The 25,521-nt window shown below is 58.4% G+C and overlaps 1 protein-coding gene and 1 long non-coding RNA gene across 2 annotated transcripts; one reads left to right on the forward strand and one right to left on the reverse strand.

Annotated features, from left to right (window-relative positions):
• Positions 1-1,300: 1,300 nt before the first annotated feature.
• KRBA1 (KRAB-A domain containing 1) lies at positions 1,301-24,810 on the forward strand. Its single transcript, XM_042927000.1, has 19 exons — positions 1,301-1,511; positions 8,056-8,182; positions 8,527-8,646; positions 8,989-9,129; positions 9,778-9,933; positions 10,796-10,927; positions 11,131-11,313; positions 12,190-12,330; positions 13,000-13,218; positions 13,738-13,911; positions 14,316-14,489; positions 16,653-16,805; positions 17,334-17,516; positions 18,307-18,513; positions 18,605-18,736; positions 19,778-19,885; positions 20,429-20,590; positions 22,550-23,283; positions 23,589-24,810. The coding sequence occupies exons 1-19, from the start codon at positions 1,500-1,502 to the stop codon at positions 23,676-23,678; spliced, it is 3,348 nt and encodes a 1,115-aa protein (XP_042782934.1). The 5' UTR covers positions 1,301-1,499; the 3' UTR covers positions 23,679-24,810.
• On the reverse strand, positions 6,593-7,090 carry LOC122212973. Its single transcript, XR_006199376.1, has 2 exons — positions 7,000-7,090; positions 6,593-6,707 (listed from the first exon to the last, which is right to left on the reverse strand). It is a non-coding gene; the product is annotated as an uncharacterized LOC122212973 (long non-coding RNA).
• Positions 24,811-25,521: the final 711 nt, after the last annotated feature.

Genomic DNA, 25,521 nt, shown 5'->3' on the forward strand with positions numbered 1-25,521 from the left:
ATACCGGGCACACAGCACAGGCAAGGGGCTTACCACAAGGGGCTACGACCTTTAGGGATCCCGAGATCAGATGCTGAACTTGAAGCTTTCCTTTTCCATGCGGTGAAACCGTTGTGATATCTTCAAACACTCCCACAGCGGATTACACACGCACACACTCACCGGTCTGAATTAGGGTTGCCAATTCTTTAGGCACGAAGGCCGGGCTTGGCCCTGGGTATGAAGCTGGGCAGTGACTGAGAGTGGTCTCCCCTCCAGGCCTTTCCTTGAGAGGCCAGGCCAAGGATGTCAACACTGTACCCCAGAGTTCCTGGAGGTGACCAGCAGCAAGGCCAGCGGAGACCTATGGCAGGCCAGAGCTGCTTCAGGGACCAGCACTGGGACTGCTGGGCCAGAAATTCTCTTTCCCCAAATATTCCAGAGGAAGAGCCTGTGGGGGATGGGAGCGGGGGAAGCCGGTTCCCCGGGGCTGTGGGCCTCTCCGCTTGGCTGGACCCGTGCCTCTGTCTCCCAGAGCCGGTTTAGCTCCACATGCCCACCTTCTCTGAGCTGTTTTAACAGGGGGTGGTCCCCCAGGGTCGGAATGAGGCTCCTTGTGCTCAGCAGGGATCCTCCCCCTGCCCCCAGCCCACCACGTCCTGACCAGAATGGTGGGGCCCATGCTTCATTCACTCATCACACATTTATTTGAGGACCGCCTACGTTCCAGAAACTTCTGGGGTCACCTAAGTCAACCAAATAGGCCAGCAATTGGTCACAATGGCCCGGCTCAATGCTACCGCGAGCGAGGGAGCGGGGTGGCAGATCTGAGGATGCGCGGGGGTCCGGCTGCCACTCCGACTCACCCCCGACCGCGCGGCCCGCGCCGTCCGGCCTGCAGACTCCTCTTCACCCCTGCGTCCGCTTCCCCCCCCACACCTCCCCGTGGCCTCGGAAACGGTCGGTTTACGGGATGTGACCTCTGGGAGAGGCGGGTCCCTTTTCAACAGAGCATCCCCACCTGGCACGGAGGATGCGCTCAGTAAATGTTGGATGCAAGAGTGGATGACGGATGGATGATGGATGAATGCGTTCCCGCGTGCGGACACACCCGGAGGCTGGCCACCAGGCGGATCCCGGCGCGGAGTCCCTCCCTGCAGCCTCCCGGGGTAGTGAGCCGAGCAGGTGGGGAGGGGACTTCAAGGAGGCCGCCCCCGACTCTGTCGCGCTGCGGGTGCCGCGGCGCCCTCTGGGAAGGGTAGTTCGCGCCTGCGCCCAGCGGGCCGCCGAAGCCGGGGGTCTCCGGGCGGAAGTGGGGCCACTTCTCTGGGAGTGGGGGGCGCCGGGCGGCCGGGGCGTCCCCAGCGTCGCCTCTCGCCCACTGCCCGAGACCACCAGCCCCGCCTCCATCCGCGTTGGCCTCGGTCGCCGCTGTCGCCGAGGGTCGCGGCACAGTCTGCGGGCGGGGAGGGGGCGCCGCGGGCCGCGCCGGAAGCTGAGAGCGGAGGTCGAGTCCCGGAATGGCGCGCCAGGTAAGGCGAACCCAGGAGGACGGAAGGACCGACGGACAACTCGGCCGGTCAGCTCCGCGCGGCGTGGTGCGGTCCGGTGGTAGGGCGGGGCGAAGACCCCGGGACCCGCCAACTTTGGGGTCTGGCTGTGTTCGGCCAGACGGGCCTGCGGGGCAGGATTTCCTGGCGAGAAGTCTAGGCCCTCGGACGACCCCAACCCCTCCCCAGTCCTCGGCCCCCAGTACCCTGTACGTGGAGCCTGTCTCCACCTTTGGAAACTCGTTCCTTTGGGTTACGCATCGCCCTCCCTCGGCGTGGCCTCTTTTAATTGCTAGTTATCCTGGCAGCTGTGGGCACGAAGGCCTCGGGAATGAGTAAATCTGATGCGTTTATTTGGTAGGCTCCTGGACCCTTGGGGGAGGGGGCGTGAAACAAGGCCCCAGGTTTTATCCACCAGGTAAGGTGTGTAGATTCGAGAGCTGGAGGAAGAGCCCCATCTGTCATAGCCTGGGCAGTTGGGGCTAGTTGCGTGCGGGGCTGGGAAGGTGCTGGGAATACGGGATGATACCTAATGGGGAATTGTCACACGTTCCCCTGGGTGAGGGACGGAGCCAGTTCTGTAATTCTGGTGGCCCGTGAGGTTGGGCCAGCGTCAACCAATTGTAGACTCCATGGTTTGGAGGTGAGCGGGGATTGAGATGGTGGCTGGGGCCATCTGTGGCCAGGCATAGCCCACACTGTACCAGAACCTCCAGTCATTAATGGCCCACAAGCTCCTGGGAGAAGGCAGGAAAAGTGGAAGTTGCGGGAGCAGAGGCAGCCTTGCCTGAAGCTCTGGCTGTGCAGTTAAGCAGCCCAAGGGCACCCTTGCTCAGATTATGTCCCCTGGGCCTGTGCTAGGCCCTCCTCATGCTGCAGTTTCCTTTTCTACAAAATGAGAGGTTTAGACCACCAGTTTTTCAGATCTGATGTTCCAGGAAGATCTGGAACCAGTTTTTAGAGAGGTTTAGACCACCAGTTTTTCAGATCTGAAGTTCCAGGGTCCTCACACCCTGTAGCTTCATAGAGGAGGTGGCTAGAGTGGCTTTGGGGAGCAGGAGATTACCATCAGATGGATAGTTATGGGAAAGACCTCCTGTCTTCCTGTCCAGTGTGTCTTCCAAATACCTAGGGATATGTGAGCACAGCCCATAAGTGGGGAGCAGCAGGGTGCAGAGTCTGATCTGGGAACCCAAGCCTGAGGCACTCTGGGAGAAGGGGTCTAGGCCAGGAAGGACTGTGGAAAGATGGACTGGCCCTATGGGCACAGAAGCTGTGGTTTTCATGCTGGGCTAGTGGCAGGGCAGAAGGAATGTTTTAGGAGGACCAGCATGGCGGCAGTGAGCCAGGAGACTGCACAGTTACAACAATCCTGGGTCAATCCAGAAAACTCTTCTCCTGTCGGCTGAGGGAGGGAGGCCTGAGCGTCACAGAGGAGGTGAGGTAGGGCTCGCAGGGGACAGTGGGTCCAGACTGCAAGCCAACAGCGTGTTTCCGTCTCCTGAGGCAAGCATTTGTGCCTTATGTGTTTGCATCCCTTACACACACGCTCCTCACTGTGCCTCCGCTTTTTCTGGGCAGAGGGAGGCCATTGATTGAACCACCTACTCTGGCCACAGTCCGTTCCCATTTCCATTTTATAAGAACTTTGTCCTGAAGAATTTGTCTTGAGGCTGAGATGGTGAAAGACCTGGAAACCATCCCTTCTAGATGTCTAAAAGAGCTGGGTGTATTTAGCCAGGAGATAAAGAGGCACTCGAGGTCAGGAGTAGTGTGTGTGTGGACGAGTTCATTCTGTGTAATTGGACGTCAGGGTGACAGATTTGGCTGCTGCAATACTAATCATAACACTTAACTGTGTCCCAGCATTTGGTCCAGGCACTGCCTGTGTTAATTCATTTAGTCTTCACAACATCCCTAGGCTGTAGGCCGATTTTATAAATGAGTTCACCGAGGCCCAAGTGGGTTAAGTAGCTTGGCAAGATGCCATAGCTAATATGAAGCAAAACAGGGAGTGGAATTCTGGCAGCCTGGCTCCTGGGGTCCAGCCCCAACTCCTGTGCTGTACCTTGTCTGTGCGTCCAGAACTTCCAAACTGCCAGATTGGGCCAGCGATAGGACCAGCTGCTGGAAATGTGGTGAGCCACCCATTACTGAAGGCATTCAAGTGGAAATTGAAGAGCCATCCTGTTTGGGGTGGAAATCGGCATTTCATGATCCCTGCTCCTAAAAGGTCTACAGCTGTTACCTGTGATTTTTAGCTCACAAATGCACTCCACTTGAGAGCTGGCTCCTAGGAAGAAGGGGGGCCGAGCCTGTTTGCAGAGGTCTGTTCTCCCGTGTACTTTTCATTTCCAGCAAGGCTGGGCAGGACTCCAGCCTGTGACTGGACTGTAGTGCTCCCCTGCCCGCTGATTCTAAGCTGAGAATGTGTCAGGATAACGGAATGTGTGAAAATGTAGATTTCTGGGCTGACTCCTGATTCAGTAAATCAAGAATGAGGCAGGGAAATCAGCCCTAATTATAAGCAAACTGAAGTAAATCATTTGAACCCAAAAGCCCTTTTGTTTTTTCAGTCATCATGTTATAAAAAGCTTCTGATGGGAGAAGTTGAGGATACAGAGTATTTTTCACTCAGTTAGTTAAACAGAGAACTTGTCTGCCTACCTCTTGGGATAAACTAACTCCCCAGGAGAACTGTCCTTCGGCTGTCCTGAGTCCTTACTCCCACATTCCCCGCTCCAGCCAGAGCAATGCCATTTGGACTCTTCTGCCATTTAGCAGTGGCCACAGGAGCCTTTATTTGTACTGAGGATCCGTCACAGCAAACTTTATTGGGTAATAATAATTTTTTAAAAATTAGAGCCATTTGATGCTTGTTTTCTTAAGGTTTACTAATATTATTGGTTATAGCGACAACTAAGCCCAGCAGAAAGGGCACCCGAGTGTCAGCTCAGAGGTCCCAGTCCTACAGTTGGGCGTGAAAGCCTGCAGGCGTGAAGCCTGATGGTGTGTTCAGCGCACCCAAACTACTCACATCTGCCCCGCGGCTCGGCCGCCTTCTCCAGGTGGCTAATCTCTCCCATCGGGCTTGGTTTGACTAGCTTCCAAGTTCTGGGGATGTCTTATTTTGCTCTGGTATATTGGCCAGAGTGAGAGTTTAATAAAAATTTGTATGGCTAGCATAAAAGCAAAATAACCGTGACCTGATGGCCCTTCCCTGCCCCCTCCCCATCTTTCCTCAGCTGTAGCAGTGAGCGAATGGGGCAATTAACAGGGGGTTCCGACCTTGTTGGGTCTGGGATCCTCTTTTTCAATGTTGGAAACTCCCCTGAACCCTATGTAGTTGTATCCTTAGCATATTAGATGGTAGTCTTTGCGAGCATTTTAAAAGAAGTTTTTTCAGTGTTACTTTTAAATTTTTAAAAATGTTTTTATTGTTTATTTATTTTGAGAGAGAAAGAGAGAGAGCATGAGCAGGGGAGGGGCAGAGAGAGAGAATCCCAAGCAGGCTCCACGCTGTCAGTGCAGAGCCTGATGTGGGGCTTGATCTCACGAACCGTAAGATCATGACCTGAGCCAAAATCAGGAGTCGGACATGCAACCAACTGAGCCATCGAAGTGCCCCTTTCCAGTGTTACTTTTAAAGGACACACGTCCCCTTTTCAGTGTTACTTTTAAAGGACACGCACATAATCACAACAGAATCTGTATACGTTTAAACGTAGTCATCAAAGTGTGTAAGCAAAAACGTGTGTTCAGTCAGTAAGACCGTGTTTGTGACCATTCTGACACCAGGCGTGTTAGGGCAAGTCAGAGGCTCTGGGTCTACTGTGCAGATGAGAACTTTCTGACCGAGGTGTCTCCCTGCGCCATCAGCCCTGGGGTTCCCCTTGCCTAGGAGGGAGAGAAGGAAGAGGATGTAGCCGGGAGGAGCAGAGGGACGAGAGAGTGTAGCAAGGCAGTGGGCTGTGGGCTCTGGGAAGGAAGGGAGCGTCCTGCGCTCCCTGGCTGGGGACTCAGTGGGTAGAGCATACAACTTTTAATCTCAGAGCCGTGAGTTCAAGCCCCATGTTGGGCATGGAGCCTACTTTAAAAAAAAAAAAAAGAAGAAGAAAAGAAAAGAAATATTGTCTACCAGGAAGGCGCACTAGAGACTCCGTGCCCAGGGTTTTCACTGGGGGCTGGTCACATAGTCACTTCCACCTGACATGGAACAAAATCCCAGAGTTCCGGAATGAAAGTAAATGATCAGCATGAACCACACTGTGCAAACAGTCTGGGCCCAGTGAACCACCCTCCTGAAATCCAAGTTCCCTAACACTGGCCAGGCCCAGCCTGTAAGCAGGGTGGCCTCAGGCCTGCTCTGCTAGTTGTTATGCACAGACCCTACCACTGACTACATTGTATATGTCCAAAAGCCAGGAAGAAATGGGGGTGGCTCTCTGAAAGATGTTTTTGAGGATGTCTGAGCGTGTTCCTGGAAGGGAGTGAGCATACGTGGGCCAGAGAGGTGGAGATTAGTTCCAGAGAGACTCCTGGCTGGCCTAGTGGGCTGTAGAGGGAGGATGGGAACCTCCATCCAAAGACATCCACTGACCAAAGACAGGTAGGTGGTCAGTGGGGAGGCTGCCTCAAGCCTCGTGTGTGTGTGGATGGGGTCCCGACCACTTCAGCAGAAGAGTGGAGGGCAGTGGTTGTGACCATGTGGTGCCCACTGTCAAAGGGTGACGGGTAGAGTGGGAAACAGATGCCATGGGTGACAATGCTGAGAGTTGGTAGCAGTGATGGTTTTAAAGTCGCTGACTTGAGATGATGAAACAAGGCAGTAGATTATTTGCTTGATTAGGAAGTGTTTTCATTTTATTCACTAATTTTTTTCTTACAAATAGTTGAGCATCTATTTCTACACCAGAAGGACCCTTCCCACAATTTACGTTCTGTTTGCTTAATTTGCACAAAGTGAATTTTTGCTGTAATTTAAAATTCATACCTATCAGATGCTGGTCATCTGGGGTCTCACAGCCATCTTAAGGCCCACTTAATGATTATTTCTAAAGAAGTCAGGACAAAATGTTTCTTTTATCTTACAAAGCAGGGGATGCTCTCCAAGGGTGGTCCCAGGTTTCTTCAGAGCCCTTCTCTGCACAACGGATAACGGTGTACCAGGCTCCAAGCCTAGAGGGCCAAAGAGTGAAAGGTCAGGGAGGGGGACAGAGTGAGGGAGTGTGGAGGTGGGAGCAGGGAGCCCTGGACGGTGGCCGGGAAGGGCTTGGGTGGCATCATCTCCTGCTAGAGTGTAGTGCCCACGAGCTGCATGGGCTTGGTGGTGAATGCTATGGGTCATGGCCATGGCAATCACCGTGGCTGGCTGGGGCCCTGAAGGTCAGGTGAGACCAGGAAAGTGAGGGCAGGCTCAGCCCAGCACAGGCCTCGATTCTGGCAAAACGGCTGGAAACCAGAGTCCTACCTGGCCGGGCCAGAGGGTCTACAGAAGAACTGTGGCCATAAGATTTGGGGTCTGAAGTTCAGGGGCTACGAATACAGCACAGGTGCGTCGGCCACTGGTTTTCTTCATTCACAGGCACCCAGCCATCTGTCTGTGGGAGGGTCTGCCTCCTCTAGACTTGTGAGCTGTTTGAGGTTTTCTCTTTCCCCCTCCTCCTTGGGGTGGGACAGGGAGGAGCAATGTAAACATTTTGCTTGCTTGATTCCTGACTGTTGGGTCCTCCCCACTAAAAAGCCTGGAGTGTCTCGTTCGTTGTCGTCCTTACTATCCGTTTTATGTGTCAACTTTTTTATATGCCGTAGCGATAGGATCCCAGGTCCTTGCACACCCAAGGTGAGGCTTGCTTGTTGCCTCCAGGGGTTCTCTAACATGGTGAATTCAGGGCTGGCTGGACTTCCCAGCCTGGAGTTGACCTTTTCTGAGGCCCAGGCTGAGGGCCACGGATTGTACCAGCTCCTCTGGGAACCTGTAACAAAGGATTACAAACCAGCTTACCCAGCAAGTGAATTCTCTCACTGTGCTGGAGGCGACAGGACTCAAACCAGGGTGTGGGCAAGGCCATGCCCCCCTCTGAAGGCTCTAGGGGAGGATCCTCCTCCTCTCTCCTGGCTTCCGGTGGTTCCAGGCCTTCCTTGGCTTGGGGCTGTGTCACTTCAGTCTCTGCCTCCGTTGTCACCTGGCCTTCTCCCTGTGTGACCGTGTCTCCTTTTTATGAGGACGTCGGTCATCCTGGGTTAAGGGCCCACCCTACCTTAGTATGACCTCACCTTAGCCACATCGCCAGGGACCCTGTTTCCAAATAGGGCCGCATTCACAGGGGCCCGGGGTCAGGGCTGCAGCCCCCCTCTTTGTGCACACAGTCCAAACCCCATCACTGTCTCTTGAGCAGATTCCCGTCACCCCTTCACCTGCCCCCACGTGCCAGCCCCCCGCCAACCCTCCTTGCTCCCCACTTCCTGGTGTACCCCTGGTGTCGCCAGGCGGGAACCACCAGCTCCCCTGAGGTTGTGCCCACAGGTGTCCGTGGCCTTCCAGGACCTGGCGGTGCGCTTCTCAGAGGACGAGTGGCAGCTGCTGGGGGAGGGGCAGAGGGCGCTGTACCAGGATGTGATGCGGGAGAACTACGAGACGCTGCTGTCCCTGGGTAAGGAGCCCGCTCGCCCAGCGGGCCAGCACCACGTCCTGAGTCACCCTGGGCCCGGCGGGCCTTAGTCTTACCTACTAAATGGACACAGTTGGAAGTGGTGTTCCGGGAGCCTCGGGCCTCGCTGGGGGCCTCGCTGATCTTCTTTGCCATTGTTTCTGGGTGAGATCTGGTGGGTGCTCCGGAGCGGAGCAGGCTGGTCTCTGAGCACCCGACGGCCCTGCGGTTCTTGGGGTTGGGTGGTCACACCGAACACTCACGTAAGCAGCTGTGTGATTGTGTGTAGTTGGGTGGAGGCCAGCTTCCATTCCCAGGGGGCTGTCCCTCCCTCTTTTCTTTCCCAGGGACAGCTGAGCTGCTCCCCCTCTCTGCCTTCCTGTCTCCTACGGAGCCTGCTGGAACCATGGAAGGCAGGAGCTACGCTGGTGAGGGGCAGGAGCCTCCCCAGGGAGGAGGCCCCCTGGGTGAGTAATCCTGGCAGATGAGGGTCAGGCCTCGTCGGGTGTTCTGGCCCCCTGGCCCAGGGGGACTCACTCTTGTCGCTTTCCCTGGGTGGTCCTCAGCCCCTGGCTCTACTCCTCAGGGACCACTGTGACCTCAGCCCTTGCCATACTCTACGCCCAAAGCCCTCTGCGACTTTTTACCTTTTGCCCCCCTGGGCTGGGAACCTGGCACACAGTTGCCCATTGTACGCAGGGCTAGGAAGAAACCTAGGGTCACCCTTGGAGACCTACTCAAGCCCCCTTCCCACCACCAACCACGCAGCTGACAGAGGGTGTGGGGGTTCACTGCGGCCTTTCTGGCAGGAGGAGCGCCCCCGCACAGCCTGCACCTCACGGCCCTGGTGCAGCTGGTGAAGGAGATTCCAGAGTTCCTGTTTGGGGAGGTCAACCCCGAGAGCGAGAGCTGGGGAGCCGGCCTGGACGGGGAGCGGGCCAGCCCCGAGGGTAAGTCGGACAGTGGCCGCTGCATTCCACAAGATGAAGTTCAGGCTGCAAGCTGTGTGCCTGCCCACTTCCTGCCAGACCCTAGGCGGAGTCCCCGGCTCACGAGCCCCGGGAGCACGTCCGCCCCCTGGAAGGCATGGGTGGTTGGTGAGACAGTGGCTCCCGACTCTTCTCATGGTGGTTTCTACGTGGCTTCAGCCACACCTCATGGCCCTGTCGCGTCGTGCCCTGTGTGGCAGCTGAGGCCAGTCCCTGTTCTGTAGATGAGGAAGAGGAAGCCACGCAGACTGGGCTTGGTGCCCCCAGCCCGTGCTCTTCCCACCTCCCCAGACTCTTGCTCCCTCCCCCTGCTCACCGGTGCTGTCAGCTCAGACTGCACCTTCTCTCGAAGTCTGTCCCCACCAGTCCTGGCCTTTGAGCCTGCTCAGTGGATGGTAAATGAAACGGAAAATGGGGTGGGAGGATCTTATGGGAACAAGACCGTGGCTGGGAATCTGTATTTCAGAGCCCAGGAATGACAATGCAGAGGATACTGCCTTGGTACTGGAACATGGCAAGGAAGGGCCCGGGTGGGACAGTGTCAGGGGCTTTTTACCCATTGCTGGGCTTAAATTCTGGCTTCCAGCGTCCTGTCCTTCCTCCCAATAGCAGCTGTGACCGTGGAGACATGCCCTCTCCGAGGCCTGCTCAGCTGCCTTCCAGACGCGTCTACTGGCTGGCCCAGCCTGGCCACCACGTCTAGTAGCAGCTCATCGTCCAGCGGCCTTCCTGGAGCCGGGGGACAGGGCAGTCCCCTCCCCATCAGTGAGTGTGACCCAGCAGGGGCAGGGCTCGGACCCTGGAGTCAGGGAGACTGGACTCTGTGCCCTCTGTTGTCTCTAGGACTCAATTTCCCTTGTTGTTAAAGGGGGCAGGCTCCCCAGAGAACGGGACAAGGTTCCCTGTCTGTAGACCAAAGAACAGGTGTGATGCTCGGTCCCTGAGCAGCCTCTGTCCCAGCCCCGCTTGTGCTCTGTGTGCTCATGCGCAGTCAGCTGAGGGCAGTGTCTAACATGCAGGCCCATCGGCAAGGGGACACCTGTGCGCCCCTGATCGGAGTCTCAGACCTTCCCCCCGCTGAGAGCAGAGGAGGGTGAGGGTAGCCACTAGAATTCCTCTGGAGTCTCATTGTATTTTCAGAAATTCTTGCCAATTTTGCATTTGTCAGAATAGCTGGTTTTTAAAGTATTTTAAATGAAGAGGGACTAAAATTGACACCCTTGAAAAACAGACCCCATTTAGCCTGTGACTTTAGGTGTCGTCTGGCAGATTCGCTCTGGGGGTCCATGTGCTCTGACTTGAGAAGCAGGAGGGCAAGATTGGGTCCTGCGTGTTAAGGCTGTTGGAGCGACTTACTGAGCCAAAGTCAGAGGCTGGAATTGGGGGGGTTCCAGGTTATTCAGGGAAAGCCTGTTGGTGCTTACAATGACACCAGAAGGAAACAGAGACAGACTCCTAGGACAAGCCCGCAGGAGCTGGCCCTGCCGCAAATCCAAGTTTCTAGTACTTGGCTGCCCCCCCAGGGATTTGAGGTGCTGAGAGGTCTGTTCTGTGGGGACCAATCTGGGTCGGTTCCTCAGGACCAGGAGCCAGGGCTAGAAAGACCTTTCTGTCTCTCCTGTTACAGACACTGCTGACAAACCAAGATCTACAGAGAAGGAAGGCCCCGAAGCCCCAGGTGGGGAGCCCAGCCCTCCCACCTGTAGCCCCAGCAGGAAGAAGGGTCACCGGAAACAGGAGAGAGGGCCCGTGGGGACAGGTGAGAGGCTGGCTTTGCGGAGAGTGGGGTCTGCCCCGGAGCTGAGCAGGGAAGGGAAACGGAGGCACGTTTGGCTCACACACGTGTCAGGCGGCTTTCTCATCTCAGCCCCCTGACCACCCTACACAGCAGATGTTGTCCCTGCTCACACAGACCTTCTGAAGGCCACCGTCAGGCTGCGCTGACCTTGGCCGGTCTTGTAGGTGCCGTGGGAATCTCTCCTGGGAGCAGCCCCTTGCAAGGCCTTATCAACTGCCTGAAGGAGATCCTTGTGCCTGGGGCCCAGCGCCCTGAGGTGTCCCCACGCTCACTGCCTCCTGTCCCCGGCCGGGACGCCTCTCGGCTAACCAGAGCAGAGCTGGGGCCTGGGAGCCTGCCCTGGGGAGGTGAGTCCCCCGGGGACCTGTCTCCTCAGGTCAAGGTTTCTGAAGCCCCCAGATTGCCTTTCGGTAGCTCTTTCTCCGAACAGCAATGTCTTCCCAAAGGATCGTTCCCAGCGTGGCTGCTCCAGTATCCTCAGTGTCTTCGTTCTGGAGCCAGGCGGCTTTCTTGGGAGGACGGCATTCGGTCAGCTCGTAGGCGGAAACTCAAAAACAGACTCGGCCCTAGATCCTCGTGTGTTTTTTCACCCGTCTTAATACGGGACCCCTGAGGAGGAGCCGTGCCTGTCACTTCACGTGGCACTAAGTGCGTGTTTGGAGGGGCTTGGGGGATCGGGCGGCATGGTGGGGGCGGGAGCGCCGGCCCGGCGTCTGACGCCTGGTGGCTGTGAAGACTGTGCCCGGCCCCTGAAGCCCTTGAGCCTCGGCTTCCCCATCTGTAAAAGGGGTTAACTGTCCCCCCTTCGGGGGCTGTTGTGAGGCCCCGGTACGGTGACGGACTGGTGTTTGCTTGTGAGAAGCTCGGTCCGGAGATGCCAGCTCGGCTCGGGGCCCAGGGAGCCACGTGCAGGTCGCAGCCTGTCAGCTCGCTTCCTGCCGCTGCTACCTGCGGTGACGCCGCGTGCCCTGCCTCCATGCCGTGCCCGTGCATCTTCCCTCCCTCCAGCCGTCCGGTTCAGGGAGGCGTGAAGGCAGGCGTTTTTAAACCGAGCACTGAGCACCAAGCTGACGGCGGCCTGTGCAAATCTGAATGAGCCGCGAGAACACCCACATCTCTAGATTCCTGGCCCCGAACCCTTTTAACTGCTTACCTGGATCGGCTGCTTTTGGCTGCGCGTCATGACCGGGCCCAGGGTGAAAGTATGCTCCTTTTTCCTGTAGTGAAGTCAGAGGCAGCTTCCGGGGACTGTCCCCTCCAGGGTCTGCTGAACTGTCTGAAGGAGATCCCCGAGACCCCGCACGGGCGTCCCAGCCCCTTGGGCGTGCAGGAGGATCCAGGGGCCTACAGGAGGAGTTCTGGAGGTAAAGGCCACTGGCCAGGCAGGGAGGGCCCCAGGACGCCGTCCGTTTCCTTTCCCCACTCCGAGCAGGGTTCCACAGCCAGGCCCTCAGGCCCTGGCCTCTGCATGTAGGTGGGGGTCATGCATGTTGGGGGCGATCCCTGTCATGTCGGCTCGGCATGTCAGAGGCGCTTCATCGGTCCGTGATCACCATCCAGCGTGGCTGTGAGAGTAGGGCTGAAAGTTCCAGAAGGGAGGAAGGGGGCATAGGGAGGGGTAGGAGGCTGAGAACAGAAGACACGGCTCTGGCTCCCCATACACACTTGGGGCATAGTTTCGAATTGGGCGTTGTCCTCGTGTTCGCGTGGGCTGGGGTAGCATTTCCACCTACTGTAGCTCACTGGTACTCAGTAGCTTCTCAGACTATTGGGAAAGTCGAATTGAGACGGGCTTGCTGGCCTTGGAGTAAAGACCTGATTTGGTGCCGCCGGAGGAGGCTGATGTGGCTTTCCTCAGTAGAACCCCCCCTGGAGGCGGCGCCCCAGAGGGGCCAGGGGCAAGATGGGAGTGCGAGTCGGCGCATGTCAGTCCGTGAACAGTGACCGCTTTGGAGCCAGAGACTGCTGTAGAGGCCAGGGGCCTTGGGAGCCCCGTCCCAACCCTACAGAGGCCTCGTGTGGGCTTCCCACAGGGCCCAGGCCCCCCCAGACCCCTCCTCCCGGCCCTGGTCCAGGAGCTGGCGGCGTGCCCCCTGTGGTGAAGACAGAGGACAGCCGGGCCCAGAGCCCCCCAGTGCCTGCGTCCTGTCAGCCCGGCAAATGGACCCACAGCCCGTCTGCCACCAGCAGCCAGGGGAGCAGTAGAGACGCCAGAGCGGTCCAGGTGCCCAGCTGGGGCCCCGTAGCTCAAGGTGAGGCCTGGGGGCATCTGCTCGAGTCCTCCCCAGTGGGATTCTCAGCCCCACCAACAAGGTTCTGCCCACCCACAGAAGAGGGAGCAGGTCCAGGCCACAGGGGAGGAGGGAGGGACCACGCCGTGCTTCTCTGGCAGTGACTCCCCTCTCTTAACCCACATCCTTCTCAATCCGGGCGCCCGCCCCGGAGCCTTCCATTGTAAGGAGCCTTCCGTTGTAAGGAGCCTTCCGTTGTAAGGACTTTCGTCTTGCAGAGGTTCCCTGCTTGCCAGGAAGCTGGCCCCTATGTACTAGCGGGTCTCTCCACCCCACCCCTGGGCCTGGGGTACAGTTGTGTCTTTCCCGTGTAGGAACAGAGAACAAATCAAAGTCCCCCGCAGGGTGTCCTGCCTGGCAGGCCCCCATGCCTGGTGCAGGACTTGTCACCCCTGCAGAAGGCAGGTTGGGGCAGCCAGCCTGGGGCCGGGCCAGGGGAATGTGCCCGAGATGGTGATAGGGCCGTCTCCCCTGTCCCAGCCGGCAGTGCCTCGAGCTCGCCCCTGGAAGCCCTGGAGGCCTGTCTGAAGGGCATTCCCCTGAGTGGGTCGTTACCTCCCCAGCCGCCGGCCACCTCTGGGTTCCGGAGCCCTCAGCCGGGAGATCCCGGGTCTCAGAGGCCCGAGCTGCAGCCCCGAAGATCACACAGTGAAGGTAGACGGGGCCCTGGGCACAGGGTGGCATTTGTCCCTGCGCATGGCATAGGGGGACACTGAGGACGTCGTTAGGTCCCCCACTCCTCATCCTGGGCCATGAGATGCATGCCCTTCTCTAGCTCCCTTACTGATGCCTGCCCCCAAGCACTTCCTGAATGTGGGGGAAACCAGTTCAACTCTTCCTGCACACTGCCTCCTCTGAGAGCTCTGGCTTACCTTCTAGTCCCAGGAGACCAACAGTTGGGTTCCCACGGGTTTTTTAACCAGAGCCGTGAGCCCCCAGCCTACGGGGAAACCCCTGTGGGAGATCCTGTGGGGTAAGTCTCCTGGTGCCCACCCAGGGCCCCGGGGACCTCATGCCCAGTGGCTTTCTCATGATGTCAGCTGTGCTGTTTCCTGCAGAGGTGGCTATGGGGCCTCTTCTGGCTCTGAGTCTGCAGGGCTATGTGAGAGGCAGCCCTGCCCTCCCCTCAGGTCCCCACAGCACCCCTACCAGCTTCTCCTCATCCAGCAGCACCGATGGGGACCTGGATTTCCAGAGCCCAGGGGGCAGCCAGGGGCGTCAGCCTGGAAAAGGTGAGCCGCCGGGCCTGCGGCCGTCAGCCCTGGGAAAGGGTGGGCTCTTCCCCTGCCCACATCGTCTGACCCGACCAAGTCTGGCCGCCCTACCCAGTGTCTGGAGCAGAGCTGGGGATGTTGAGGCAGGAGCAAACCCAGGACTTATTACAGGGTGGGAGGGGGAGAATGGGGGATGGGGGGGTTGAGGGGTGGGGAGGGGAGTATCCATTTTAACCACTAGGCTCAGAAGGGGCAGGACGATGTCTAAGGTCTCTTAAAAAATAGAAAAGGGTCTCCTTTAGTGTCAAATTCTCCCTTGTCCCAGCCATAAAGAAATGCCTATGATATCAAACTGACCTCTAACTTAGGAAAAAAAGTTCAGAGGTTCAGGTTCATGTAAAACCACCTTAAGGAGTGTCTGTGGTGACCCGTGTCTGTCCTAGGTGCCCCCACGGGGAGGCATCCACTGTGAGCTGTCACACCTCTTTGGAACCTTGCAGGATTCTGTGGGGTCCCCTCTTGACCTTTTTACCCACTTGAATAGTCCAAGCACTGCCCTGTCTGCACTCAGTCCCCCTTTGCTCACCTCATGTGTTATCTGTGGAAAGCCTAGAGCTGCCCCAGGACCCTGGGCCAGGCTAGCTGGGGCCCGCAGATCACCACTGGGGGCTCCAGTGTCCACGGCAGCCCGGATTCCTGCATCCTGCCACGGTCAGCTGCTGGTGTGGGGGCTTTTTCCTCCCCAAATGCAGCCAACTTCTCTTTTTAACATTTAGTTTTTATTTTTTATTGATTTTATTTTATATTTATTTATTTATTTATTTTATTTTTTAAATGTTTATTTAGTTTTGAGAGAGAGAGACAGAGTGTGAGTAGAGGAGGGGCAGAGAGAGAGAGGGAGACACAGAATCCGAAGCAGGCTCCAGGCTCCGAGCTGTCAGCACAGAGCCCAACGCGGGGCTCGAACTCACAAACTGTGAGATCATGACCTGAGCCGAAGCCGGACGCTTAACCGACTGAGCCACCCAGGCGCCCCAACTTTTAGTTTTTAATAGGTAATCACAGGGTTTTCGTTCAAAAGCTAAAACAGGTTGTGTAGGAGAGATGATGCCTCCCCGCCCCCCACCCTCCCGGGTCACCACTGCTGTGAGTTCTCCCCTTCCGGGGCGTCCCGTGCGTGGCCAAGCTGCTTGTTCCCTCACACAGGTGGTTGCCCGCTCTACACAGCTCCCCCACCTCATTTTTTGTTTTACCGTTTGCCTTTGGCACCTTCCTGAACTTTCTCTGCATGTTTCTTGGACACTAGCCACACCCCGTTCCTCTGAACCACCGGACAGTGTCGGTCACAGGGCTTGGCGCGTTGCTTGTTTGGGCAGCCTCTCTCGGGGCACCTTGTTTTCTAAGAAACCCAAACTGCAGGAGAGGCCGTGCTGCCTTTTGGAAGCTCTCAGCCCAGCTCTGCAGCTCCCTCTGTGGCTCTGGAACTCAGGAGAACCGCATTCGGGGCTGCTGTTGTTGAACTTTGCTGTTCTAGCACCACACGGCGGCCCAGAGCTCTGGTACCCTCTCTTTCTTTGTGCCTGGCCTGGCCCAGTGTCTGCAGACGCCTTCAGGAAAGAGCGTGGCCATGGCGGCAGCTCCCGTAGATAAGGGCCTTTCCTTTTCTGGACTTTTGGCCCATCCACTTCCTGCTGTTTGCACAGCTCTGGCACCTGAAATGCGTTATTCGCGATGTATTTGGGTTTTTTCCCAAGTTGTGACTGCACTGGTGTTGGCCTTCTCAACCTGCTGCGTCATGTCCAGAGGCGAGGGCACGCGTTTTCCTCCGTGTAGTGGAGGGGGCCTCATGGCGTTCGGTCCTCACGGCTGTCTGTGGGCGAAGCAGCATGGTGGCCTCCCTTGCCAGGGTGGAGCAGGGTGTTGTGAGGCAGCCTGGCCTGTATCTGTGGCTCATCTTCCGGCTCAGACAGCTTGGCCTCTTCCAGGGCCAGCCCAAGCAGGCCGGCCCAGAGCCGGGATTGACATGTGTTTGGGACCGGGTGCCTGGCGCGACCGGTCCAGCGCTCCATGCAGCCTCCCCGGGACCCCAGCTGCCCCGCACACAAGGGCATAGCCAGGCTCCCGGGGTTCACAGAGACTGAGCTCTGACCATCCAGGATTGCAAATGTTGGGTTTTCGCAGGAAGCCCAGTGGGAAGCTCCCCACTCCAGGGCCTGGAGAACTGTCTCAGAGAGATACCTGTGCCCAGGCCACAGTCAGCCTCGTCCTGGTCCTCAGCGGGGGACAGGGGGCCACAGAGAGCGGAGCCCAAGAACTGGACGGCAGATAAGGAAGGTAAAGCATGGCCACCCCAGTGTCTGAGAGCAGGGCAAGGCGACTCACACACTGCCAACCCCCGCCCTGCGTCCCTGCGCGGCCGGCAGGCCCACTTCCAGCCCCGAGACAAGATGCTCTGGGGATGGCCCTGGCAGGGGCTTCTGTGAGGCCAGAAAGCCAAATAGCGCTGCCAGGATCTGAGTGTGGGCGCAGTCAGGGCAGAATACCCAGCCCCACCACGCACTACTCTGGGTCCAGGCCTGCTCTTTCTATCCTGGCTGTGCCGGCCCTGCCCGCCTTCAGCTGTCCAGAACACTCGCTGAGCTATGGGGCCCTCAGGAGTGCAGGTGGCTGGGTCTGGGGAATGAAGAGGTCCTGGAAGGTTTGGGCGGCTTCCGGGAGCATCTGTCGGCCTGGTGTGTGTCCCACACCTGGAGCTCGTGTGCCCGAGAAGCCAACAGCGGCAGAAACTATTCTCTGTCCAGTAACTTCCTTGTCTCGATGCCCCATGGGGCTGACAGGCCCTTTGGCTTCTCATTGAAACAGGACTGAGGGGCGAGGCCTGTGAGCCAGTCCACCTGGGACAGAGCCAGGGGGAAACACCCACCAGGAGCTTCCGGCTGGCCAGCCCACAGGCGCTGACCTCTAGCAGCGTCCCCATCTGTTACCAGCGAGGACTCAAAGACCACGGGGCCACCAGGCCGGGACCGTGGCGGTGGCTCCAAGATGGTGAGCTGACATCTCCCTCTGTGTTTAGTGGCAGCCCTTCCCTCCAGATAAAATCCTCCATGAGGGACTAGATTTCCCCTTCCCTCTCCTCTGTTCCTTCCGTCTCCCGCCATTGCCCCGGCCGCATGCTCCACACCACAGGCTGCGTGCTAGAGCAGGTGGGCCTTCCCCCACCTCCCTCCAGCTGTTGGCTGGAGCATCCGAGGTGTGCTGAAAGAAGACTGTGACCCGGGTCGCTGAAAGGAAGGCAGGAGAATGGTTTTTATGCAGCCGTTGGGTTTCTCTGGGAGAGGACTGGTCATTTCCTTTATTGCAGAGATTGCCTGGGGCCAAGGGGGGCGGGTCTCCCTCCTCTGGTGCCACTGCTCCTTTGCACTTACAGCAGTGTTCCCTCCGAGCCCGGCCCGAGTGGGCTGGCAGGGTCTGACTTGTTTGGCTCAGTGTGGTATTTCTAAATATTCCCAGCAGAAAAGAACTGGCTTGGGGTGGGGGGTGAGGTTCCTGGGGACATAACTGAGTCTCTGCTCTGGACCGCTGGTCCTGAGTGGGGTGCAGGTAGGTGCAGGCCTGGCTGGAACCAGGGACGTGAGACTCCGGGAAGGTGCCCCGCTGGCTTTCTGGAGCAGCCCGACCAGGCTCAGCCTCGCTTCTGTCCGCCTGCCAGCAGGAGTGGGAGCTGTTCAGCGTCTGCCCGCGCTCGTGTGGGGCCGTCAGCTGAGCTGGAGGGGGACTTAGCCTGTTCGCTAAGGTAGAGGGTCCTCCTGAGTGTTCTTTTGTTGTCATGGCCCAGGGGCAGCCACGAAGCCCTCCCCACTCCATTGCCTGGAGAACTCCCTGAAGGGGATCTTGCCCGGGAGGCCCTTGCACTTTGCCTGCTTGGCAGGCCCCGGCTCCGGCTCCGGCTCCAGCCCGGGCCTCAGCCCCAGCCCTGGCTCCGGCTCCAGCTCCAGCCTCAGCAGCTCGGAGGGAGAAGAGCTGTGGCAGCTGCTTCCCCAGGGTGAGCTTGTGGGGGGGACAAGGAGAGGCCAGGGAGCCAGGCCCCACGGGCACAGCCTCCGACCTGACCCCTGCTTTGGTTGTGTTGCCAGACAGGGACCGCCTTCCGAGCTGCAGGGGTCCTGGCCCCCTGTCCCCACGCCCCGGCGGCGCCCCTACAGGCGGCAGCCTGGGTGAAGGCCCACGGAGAGCAGAGCCCGGGGCCCCCTACGGCCTCCATGCAGGTGAGCCTGGGGTCTCCCGAGAGGGGCCTGGATCCCCATATTGCCTGACTCTTACCAGGAAGTTCTCTACTTTTGTCATGCTTGAGTTCCCTGTCAGCTGAGCTGCGTCTGAGAGAGGAGGGAGGGCCCAGGGCCCAGGATTGTTACACGAGTGTGTTTAATTAGGAAGCCTGGCAGTGAACTTAGTCCGTATACATTCCATACGTGTAATACATACACAGTATATGCACTGATAACGTCTCTATGTACACACACCGCTGTGTTGGTCCCAGCCTACCCGCGGTGCCGCTCTCAACAAGGAAGCCTGAGGCGCCTACCCAGCCCCGACTCATAGGCAGCCAGCCCCACAGATGTTTACCTAACGGGCCTGTCCCCTGTGGTTCTTCTGTCATAGGATGCATGTCAGCAAAAACCATCAGGGAACTTGGAGGGACGGGATCTATTACTCACAGGCCCTGCAGGGTGCACAGTAGGCCTGAGGGGCGCACAGTGTGGCCGCAGGTAGGGAAAGGAGAACAGTGTGCCAACCTAGGGCTCTGCCTTTATTCGGCTCAAGGGCGGGGCGTCGGGCTTTGTCCGGTTCACTCTTCACTGGGGAATTTAAAGCATCGGAGCGGGAATTAGGGCACAGGAAGGGAGGAGCAGGGACACTCAAGTGGCCAGTTACCTAAACCTAAGTCACCCTGGGCCCTCTGAAAGACGGGCATTCGTGGGTCGGGCGGGATTGCCAGTTGCCGTGTCGTGCAGAGGGCAGTGTGTTTCTCTGAGATGGATGTTTTCTGAATGGACGGCCCGGCGATTGGACGCTTAAGGTCAGGGGTCAGGCACTTGGGCTGCATGTCCGTATATGTGTGTGTGCATATGATGATGATCGTCATGTACACTGGGAAATTTGATAATAAACAAAAACAGTGTCAACAGTCAGACTCTTCCCCCCTGGGAGGACTTTGAGGTTGTGCCGTCAAGAAGGCTGGAAAAGCTGTGTGCCATTGCGGGCGGCCTCGCCTCTCGGTCCAAGCCCGACCAGGTGTTTGCCCCCAGCAGGCAGAGCCGAAGAGAAGACGGGAGGCAGGTGCCAGTTGCCCTGGAGAGAAGTGTACTCGGAAATCCCGGGCCGGCCTGGCCCCCTGGGCAGCAGTGGCGGAGGAGGTAGGGGTGGGGTGGGCAGTCGGGGAAGGGAGCTCTACCCGCCCCCCAACTCGGGCCAGAGGCTCTACACGGTCCTTGGCTCCCAGCCAGGCTGTACCGCATTCCCCACTGCTCAGTGGGCCTAGTGGGGAACAGCAGTGTGGGTCTGGGCACGGGCTGGCTTCCTGTGGCCCACAAGGCGTCCCCAGCGTGTTCCTGGAGGGGGCGGGAAGGGGGAAGGGGGCTTGCCAGTCACTGCCCTCTCCATCCGCCCTCTCTGGCCTCCCCCTCATGGTAGAGCTGGAGATGCCAGGTCCTGGCTGCAGAAGACTCCAGAACTGATCCAGTCTGCCCTCATCACATGTGCCCCAGCAGGCCATTCAGCAGAGCCGGACTCCCTGACAGGCCTTGTGTGTCCATCTTGCATCTCATTTAACATTGTTTGAAAGTTGCAAGCTCAGTGGCTTTTAGGCTTTTAGGCCAGGGCCAAATATCCACGTGCCAGAACGGCTCCTGCAAAATGATACATGTCCACACCCCAGGTGCTCTGTGCTCTCTCTACAGGGGCCGCTGTGAACCCCTGCCCTGCCCCTCAGCTGGAGAAAAGGCCCGGGCCGGGGCCCTGCCAGCCCCTTGGATCGGCCCATGGGCCCCTGTCTTGGAAGCCCAGGGTCAGTGAAGAATCCAGGGGCCTGGGGCCTGCAAATGGAAGACCAAGTGTTGCAGGTGAACTGGTGGCTTCCCTGTCCCCTCAAGGCATCAGGAGTCCTGCAGGCAGGGGTGGGCAGGGGGTCCGCATCTGCAGTGGCCACCCGCCTTCCCTGCCGCTCAGCTCCTTCCCGCGGGGCAGGCCGGCCAGGAGCTTGGGAAACGCTCTCTCGCAGCGCCCTTCCAAGCTTTTTGGGTCATAGGTAGGAAGAGGCTCACCTTGATCTCCAGGGTGCTTATTTCACTTCAGTGTTCTCTAACAGAAATAGCTGGCTCTTTCATAAAAGCACTCAGATACTTTTTAGAGGCAAGGAGACCAGAGTAAATAATGCCGAGAGTCAAAGCTTGGAGTTCGAAGAGACTTTACAGACAGACGTGGAAACTGAGGCCCAGTAATGCAGAGTGATCTGGCCAAGGGCATCCCAAGAGATGTGGTTCTGCATCACACCTGACCTTGGGGAAGCTCCTCCCTGTACGTGTTAGAGGCACGTGAGGGAGGCCCTGGAGTGCGTCCTCACTGCAGGGTATGCGCCAAGACTCTCACACCAGCAACTCGATTGGGGCTCCATTGCTGGCTCGTGGGCTCTGGCCCTCTGGAGGCACAGCGGTTTTGTTTTGTTTTTTAAATGTTTATTTATTTTTGAGAGAGAGACAGAGTGTGAGCAGGGGAGGAGCAGAGAGAGAAGGAGACACAGAATCTGAAGCAGGCTCCGGGTTCTGAGCTGTCAGCCCAGAGCCCGACGCGGGGCTTGAACCCGCGAACCGGGAGATCATGACCTGAGCCAAAGTCGGACGCTTAACCTTAACCGACTGAGCCACCCAGGCGCCCCTGGAGGCGCAGCTGTTTTTTTTTTGTTTTTTTTTTTTTAACATTTATTTATTTTTGAGACAGAGAGAGACAGAGCATGAACAGGGGAGGGGCAGAGAGAGAGGGAGACACAGAATCTGAAACAGGCTCCAGGCTCTGAGCTGTCAGCACAGAGCCCAACGCAGGGCTCGAACTCACGGACCGCGAGATCATGACCTGAGCCACCCAGGCGCCCCAAGGTGCAGCTGTTTTAAGAGCACCGAGCTGGCCTAAGGTTGCCAGGCCCATGGCCTCTCTCTGGGACAGAAGTTAGAAGCCTGCCTGTGCATTGGCAGCCCTCAGCTTAAATCCTTCCGGAAGAACCTGACCAGGCAGCCCACAAGTCACTTCCGCCTCTGTTTGGAGCCGGGAGTTGCTAACGAGGGGGCAGAGCTGGGCTGGGATGCAGATAAGTGGAGGAAAGCAGGTCTGCCCCACCAGTCTGGGGTGGTAACGGGGTTTTCTTAGTAGGTTTGCCTGGGGTGGAGACCAGTTCCAAGGGGCCTTCGGATGAAGGATTAGCTGATTTTTTTTTTTTTTTTTTTTTTTTTTTTTTTTTAAGTAATTTGAGATCTCAAGTCCTATGACTCTGACTTCTGAATGGGGATGGTGAAGGCCAGGGTGCATGTGCTGAGACCGACAGCACCGGGTACTGCCGTGGTCCCCTGGCCACGCCCCTAGAGGCGTCCACGCCCCAGGCTGGTCTGGTCCTCCTGGGCCCCTCTCCCAGCTGCCGTCCATGGCCTTGGCCTCATGCTGTCTGCTGAGGTTTCTTTTGGCCCTGCCCACTGATGTGCTAGGGCAGGTTTAGGTGGTCTGGGGTGCCATGCTCTCAAATGGGGCACAAAGAACCTTTTCCTAGAAGGTGGGAAGGCCGCTGTCCTAAGAAAGCTGGAGACCCAGTCTGTAGTTTGTCCGGTACGTGAATTTGGGGAGCGGCCAGGAGATGTGCTACCTTTGATGTCATGAGCACTGGCATTGATATTCTCAAGCCTGAGTCACTTCTGTCCCATCTAAAGCCAGGCCTTAGCGGATGGGGAGGATGCCAGATAGGGCAGCCGATGGGGCTCCCTGGGGGGAGAGAAAGGTTCTGACAGCCTGAGAACTCTCTGTCCCTGCTCTGGTTTTAGCCAGGACCCAGGGCAAGCCACTTCCCAGAGGCCTGCCTGAGCCACCCCCTGTGGCCGCCATCCCTCCGGCTTTGCCGCAGACGCCCCCACAGCCGTGCCCCTGCGGAAGTTCTCTGCAGCAGGAACTCCGCGGCCTCGGTGCCGCCCTCTCGGAGAAGCTGGATCGGCTCGCCGCCGCCCTGGCGGGCCTGTCTCAGGAAGTAGCCACTATGAGGACGCAGGTGGATCGGCTAGGGAGGCGCCCTCGGGGCCCTGGGCCAAAGTGCCAGGCTTCCTGGCCGTGGGCCCTCTCCCGGGGACCTCGCTGGGCCAGTGGCCCTGCTCACAGACACCTGCCCTACGGGAGACAGAAGGGCCCCGCCAGGCCGAAACCAAAGATCCTGCGTGGCCAGGTGGAAGGCTGCAGGGCTGGTGACGCCTCAGGCCTCTCCTGCAGAAGATTCCGCCCGGTTCCTCAGCTGCCTCCAGACGCCCCCACGGCAGAACCTTCTGGCCCCGACTGCAGCCCTTCCCAGCAGCCCCTGTCCTCAGGATGCAGCTGCCACACCGTGGTGACCGCGCATGCCCCCCTCGGACACGCCGGGGGTCCGCAGAGTGCCCCCAGCTCCTCAGTGCCTACCGCCGGACCCCCGCAGGTGGCTTGTGCTACCGCCAGTGTGGACGCCGAGCCGCCGTGTGTGGCAGCCCTGCCTCCTGGGACCCGGGGCCGGCCCAAGGACCCCAGCAGCCTGGTGGTGGGGGTCCAGAGGGCCCTCGGGGAGGAACTGTGGGGTGGGGGGTGTAGGGCCCTGAGGTGGGGGGCCCCTAGCCACCTTCATCAGCTCAGCCCTGCCGAAGGCAGCTCGACCCTGGCCACTTCCCCCAGGTGCCGTCCCGCCCCCTCATCCTGCTCCAGCCCAGCCTTCCCCGCCTCTGGACCGTGAAGGGGCTGGGAGCTCGGCCCTTGACCCCACCGCCCTCCAACTCCGGGATGCTGCTTGCTCAGGGAGGCCGCTGTTGGGTGCGTTTCTCAGCCACGCCCCTGGCCTCCTTGGCTCAGGTTCATTCAGGTGTTGCTTCCCCGTCTTGTCCTTCCCGCTGGATCTGTCGTGGCACGCAGGTGGGAGGCGCGCCTGCCCGGGGCAGCTGAGCAGCTGCAGCGGGACCACGAGAGCCCCTCTTCCTGGCACCTGCCCTTCCTGATCTCGGCACAAAGCGGGGCTTGGCTCTTGCTTTCCTGGTAAATAGGGGCATCGGTTTCCTTTGGAGAGAAGCCCCACTGTTTCAGCTGGATTTGCCCGTGTGGAGTCTGACGTTAGAGAAGTGGGGTGCTGAGGGAAAGGCCCTGGGCTCCTGCCATCGGTTATGGTACCAGCACGAGTACCCAGTCGGCTCAGCTCCTGCCTCTCCACGCTTCCAGAGAAGTCGGCAATCTCCCAGAAGGCTGGGAAAGGCAGCTGCAGAATGGAATTCGTACACGACTCCTTTGAAGAGTGGCTCCTGTTCACCAGGCAGCTCAAACAACAGACGTTTACCCTTGAGAGTGTGGAGGCCAGAGTCCAAGGTCGGGGTGTGGCTGAGGCCCGAGGCAGCAAGGAGGGTCGGCCTCAGGGCTCTCTCCTGGCCTGTCCGTGGTCATCTTCATGTTCACGTGGCTTTCTCCCTGGGCACAGATCTCCAGATTTCCCCTTCGTGTGAGGGGGCATCTGCGCAGGACCAGGCCACCCGAGTGCCCTCACTGTGGCTTGATCACCTCTTTAAAACCCCGTCTCCAAATAAGGTCACGTTCTTAGGTATTGGGAGTTAAGACATCAACACCAATTTGGGGGGCACAGTTCAAACCATAACACGTATGATGGACTGAGTTAGTCTTCTCGAATTTGTGTTGGGAGAAGAGAGCTCCTGCTCTGGGCCCCCCTCCTCAGGTGGCACTCGGTTATATACTGGGAGGCTTGCCTGTCACCTGCCTCCTGTCCTTCCCCAGGGTCAGATCTTTTGCTCTAGCCTTATGTTCCCACTTTAGTCCTTACTAGATGTGAATAATTTTCGGGAACTGTGTGTGTATACTTGATGCCCAGGAAGGGTCGCCAAGCGTGGCCTGGCATGGTTCGCTCTGCTGCCAGGACCAAGGCGCTCGATGGTGGCACAAGCGATGCCTCGTGCCTGATCAGGGACACAGCACGCTGGGGACACACACAGGGCCTGGCCTGTTCCCTTGGCTGCCCCTACAGACGCAGCAGGCTGCTGATGTGGGACCGAAGGGGGAGGGCCTGGGGCTGACAGACACCCTGGTGGGGTGGGGTGGGGTGGGGTCGGGCAGGGAGGCAGGGAAGCGTTAAATGTTTTCAGGACGGGAATGAGTCCCAAGGTGATCGTCTCAGAAGCCAATGTCTGTCAGATCATGTAAATAGGATGTTTGGAGTAGGCAGTCTCTTCACATGTAGCCATACTTGGTAAGAGAACACGGAACGGAAAAGTTCTAGGCTTTCCACTCAAAGACCTCAGGAAGATGAGTCTTTTTCGGGCTGCGGTGGGCAATGCGGGGCACGGCTCAGAGCCAATGGAAACGGTAGGACAGGGATGAGGGGAGAGGGTCAGGGGGTGCGGTCAGGAGGAGGAGAGTTCTGTGCTCCCCTGCTCGGCCCTCCCTCTGTCCTGCCCACCGGCCTCCAGTCCCCTGGCCCCCTTCTCGGCGGCGGCCGTGGAGGTGGTCTGCACCCACCTCTGTACGGCATTTTAAAGTTTTGTTTTGTGGACTCTACCAGTGTCAGCCGTCACACAGACCCTGCGTAGCAGGCACGAAGGAACAGACAAGCTCAGAGGTCGTGAATGACCTTGCTTTTGCACTGCCTGTCCTTGGCGGAGCCTGCAAGAGCACTGCACCCTGGCGGTGCCCGCACCCTCCACCGCAGGGGGACACGTTCCAGCCTTCACCTGCGCCGCAGACAAGGACGCTCAGGGCCAGCCCAGTCTCCGCGGTCCAGATCCAATCC

The sequence above is a fragment of the Panthera leo genome, chromosome A2 (assembly GCF_018350215.1).
Source record: "Panthera leo isolate Ple1 chromosome A2, P.leo_Ple1_pat1.1, whole genome shotgun sequence".
NCBI lineage: Eukaryota > Metazoa > Chordata > Mammalia > Carnivora > Felidae > Panthera > Panthera leo.

What these genes read in the sequence shown, in the direction of transcription:
- KRBA1 (XM_042927000.1), top strand. An exon ending in GGAGCGGGCCAGCCCCGAGG is followed by an intron (nt 9,130 to 9,777) that starts GTAAGTCGGACA and finishes TCCTCCCAATAG; the next exon opens with CAGCTGTGACCGTGGAGACA. An exon ending in TGGAAGACCAAGTGTTGCAG is followed by an intron (nt 20,591 to 22,549) that starts GTGAACTGGTGG and finishes CTCTGGTTTTAG; the next exon opens with CCAGGACCCAGGGCAAGCCA.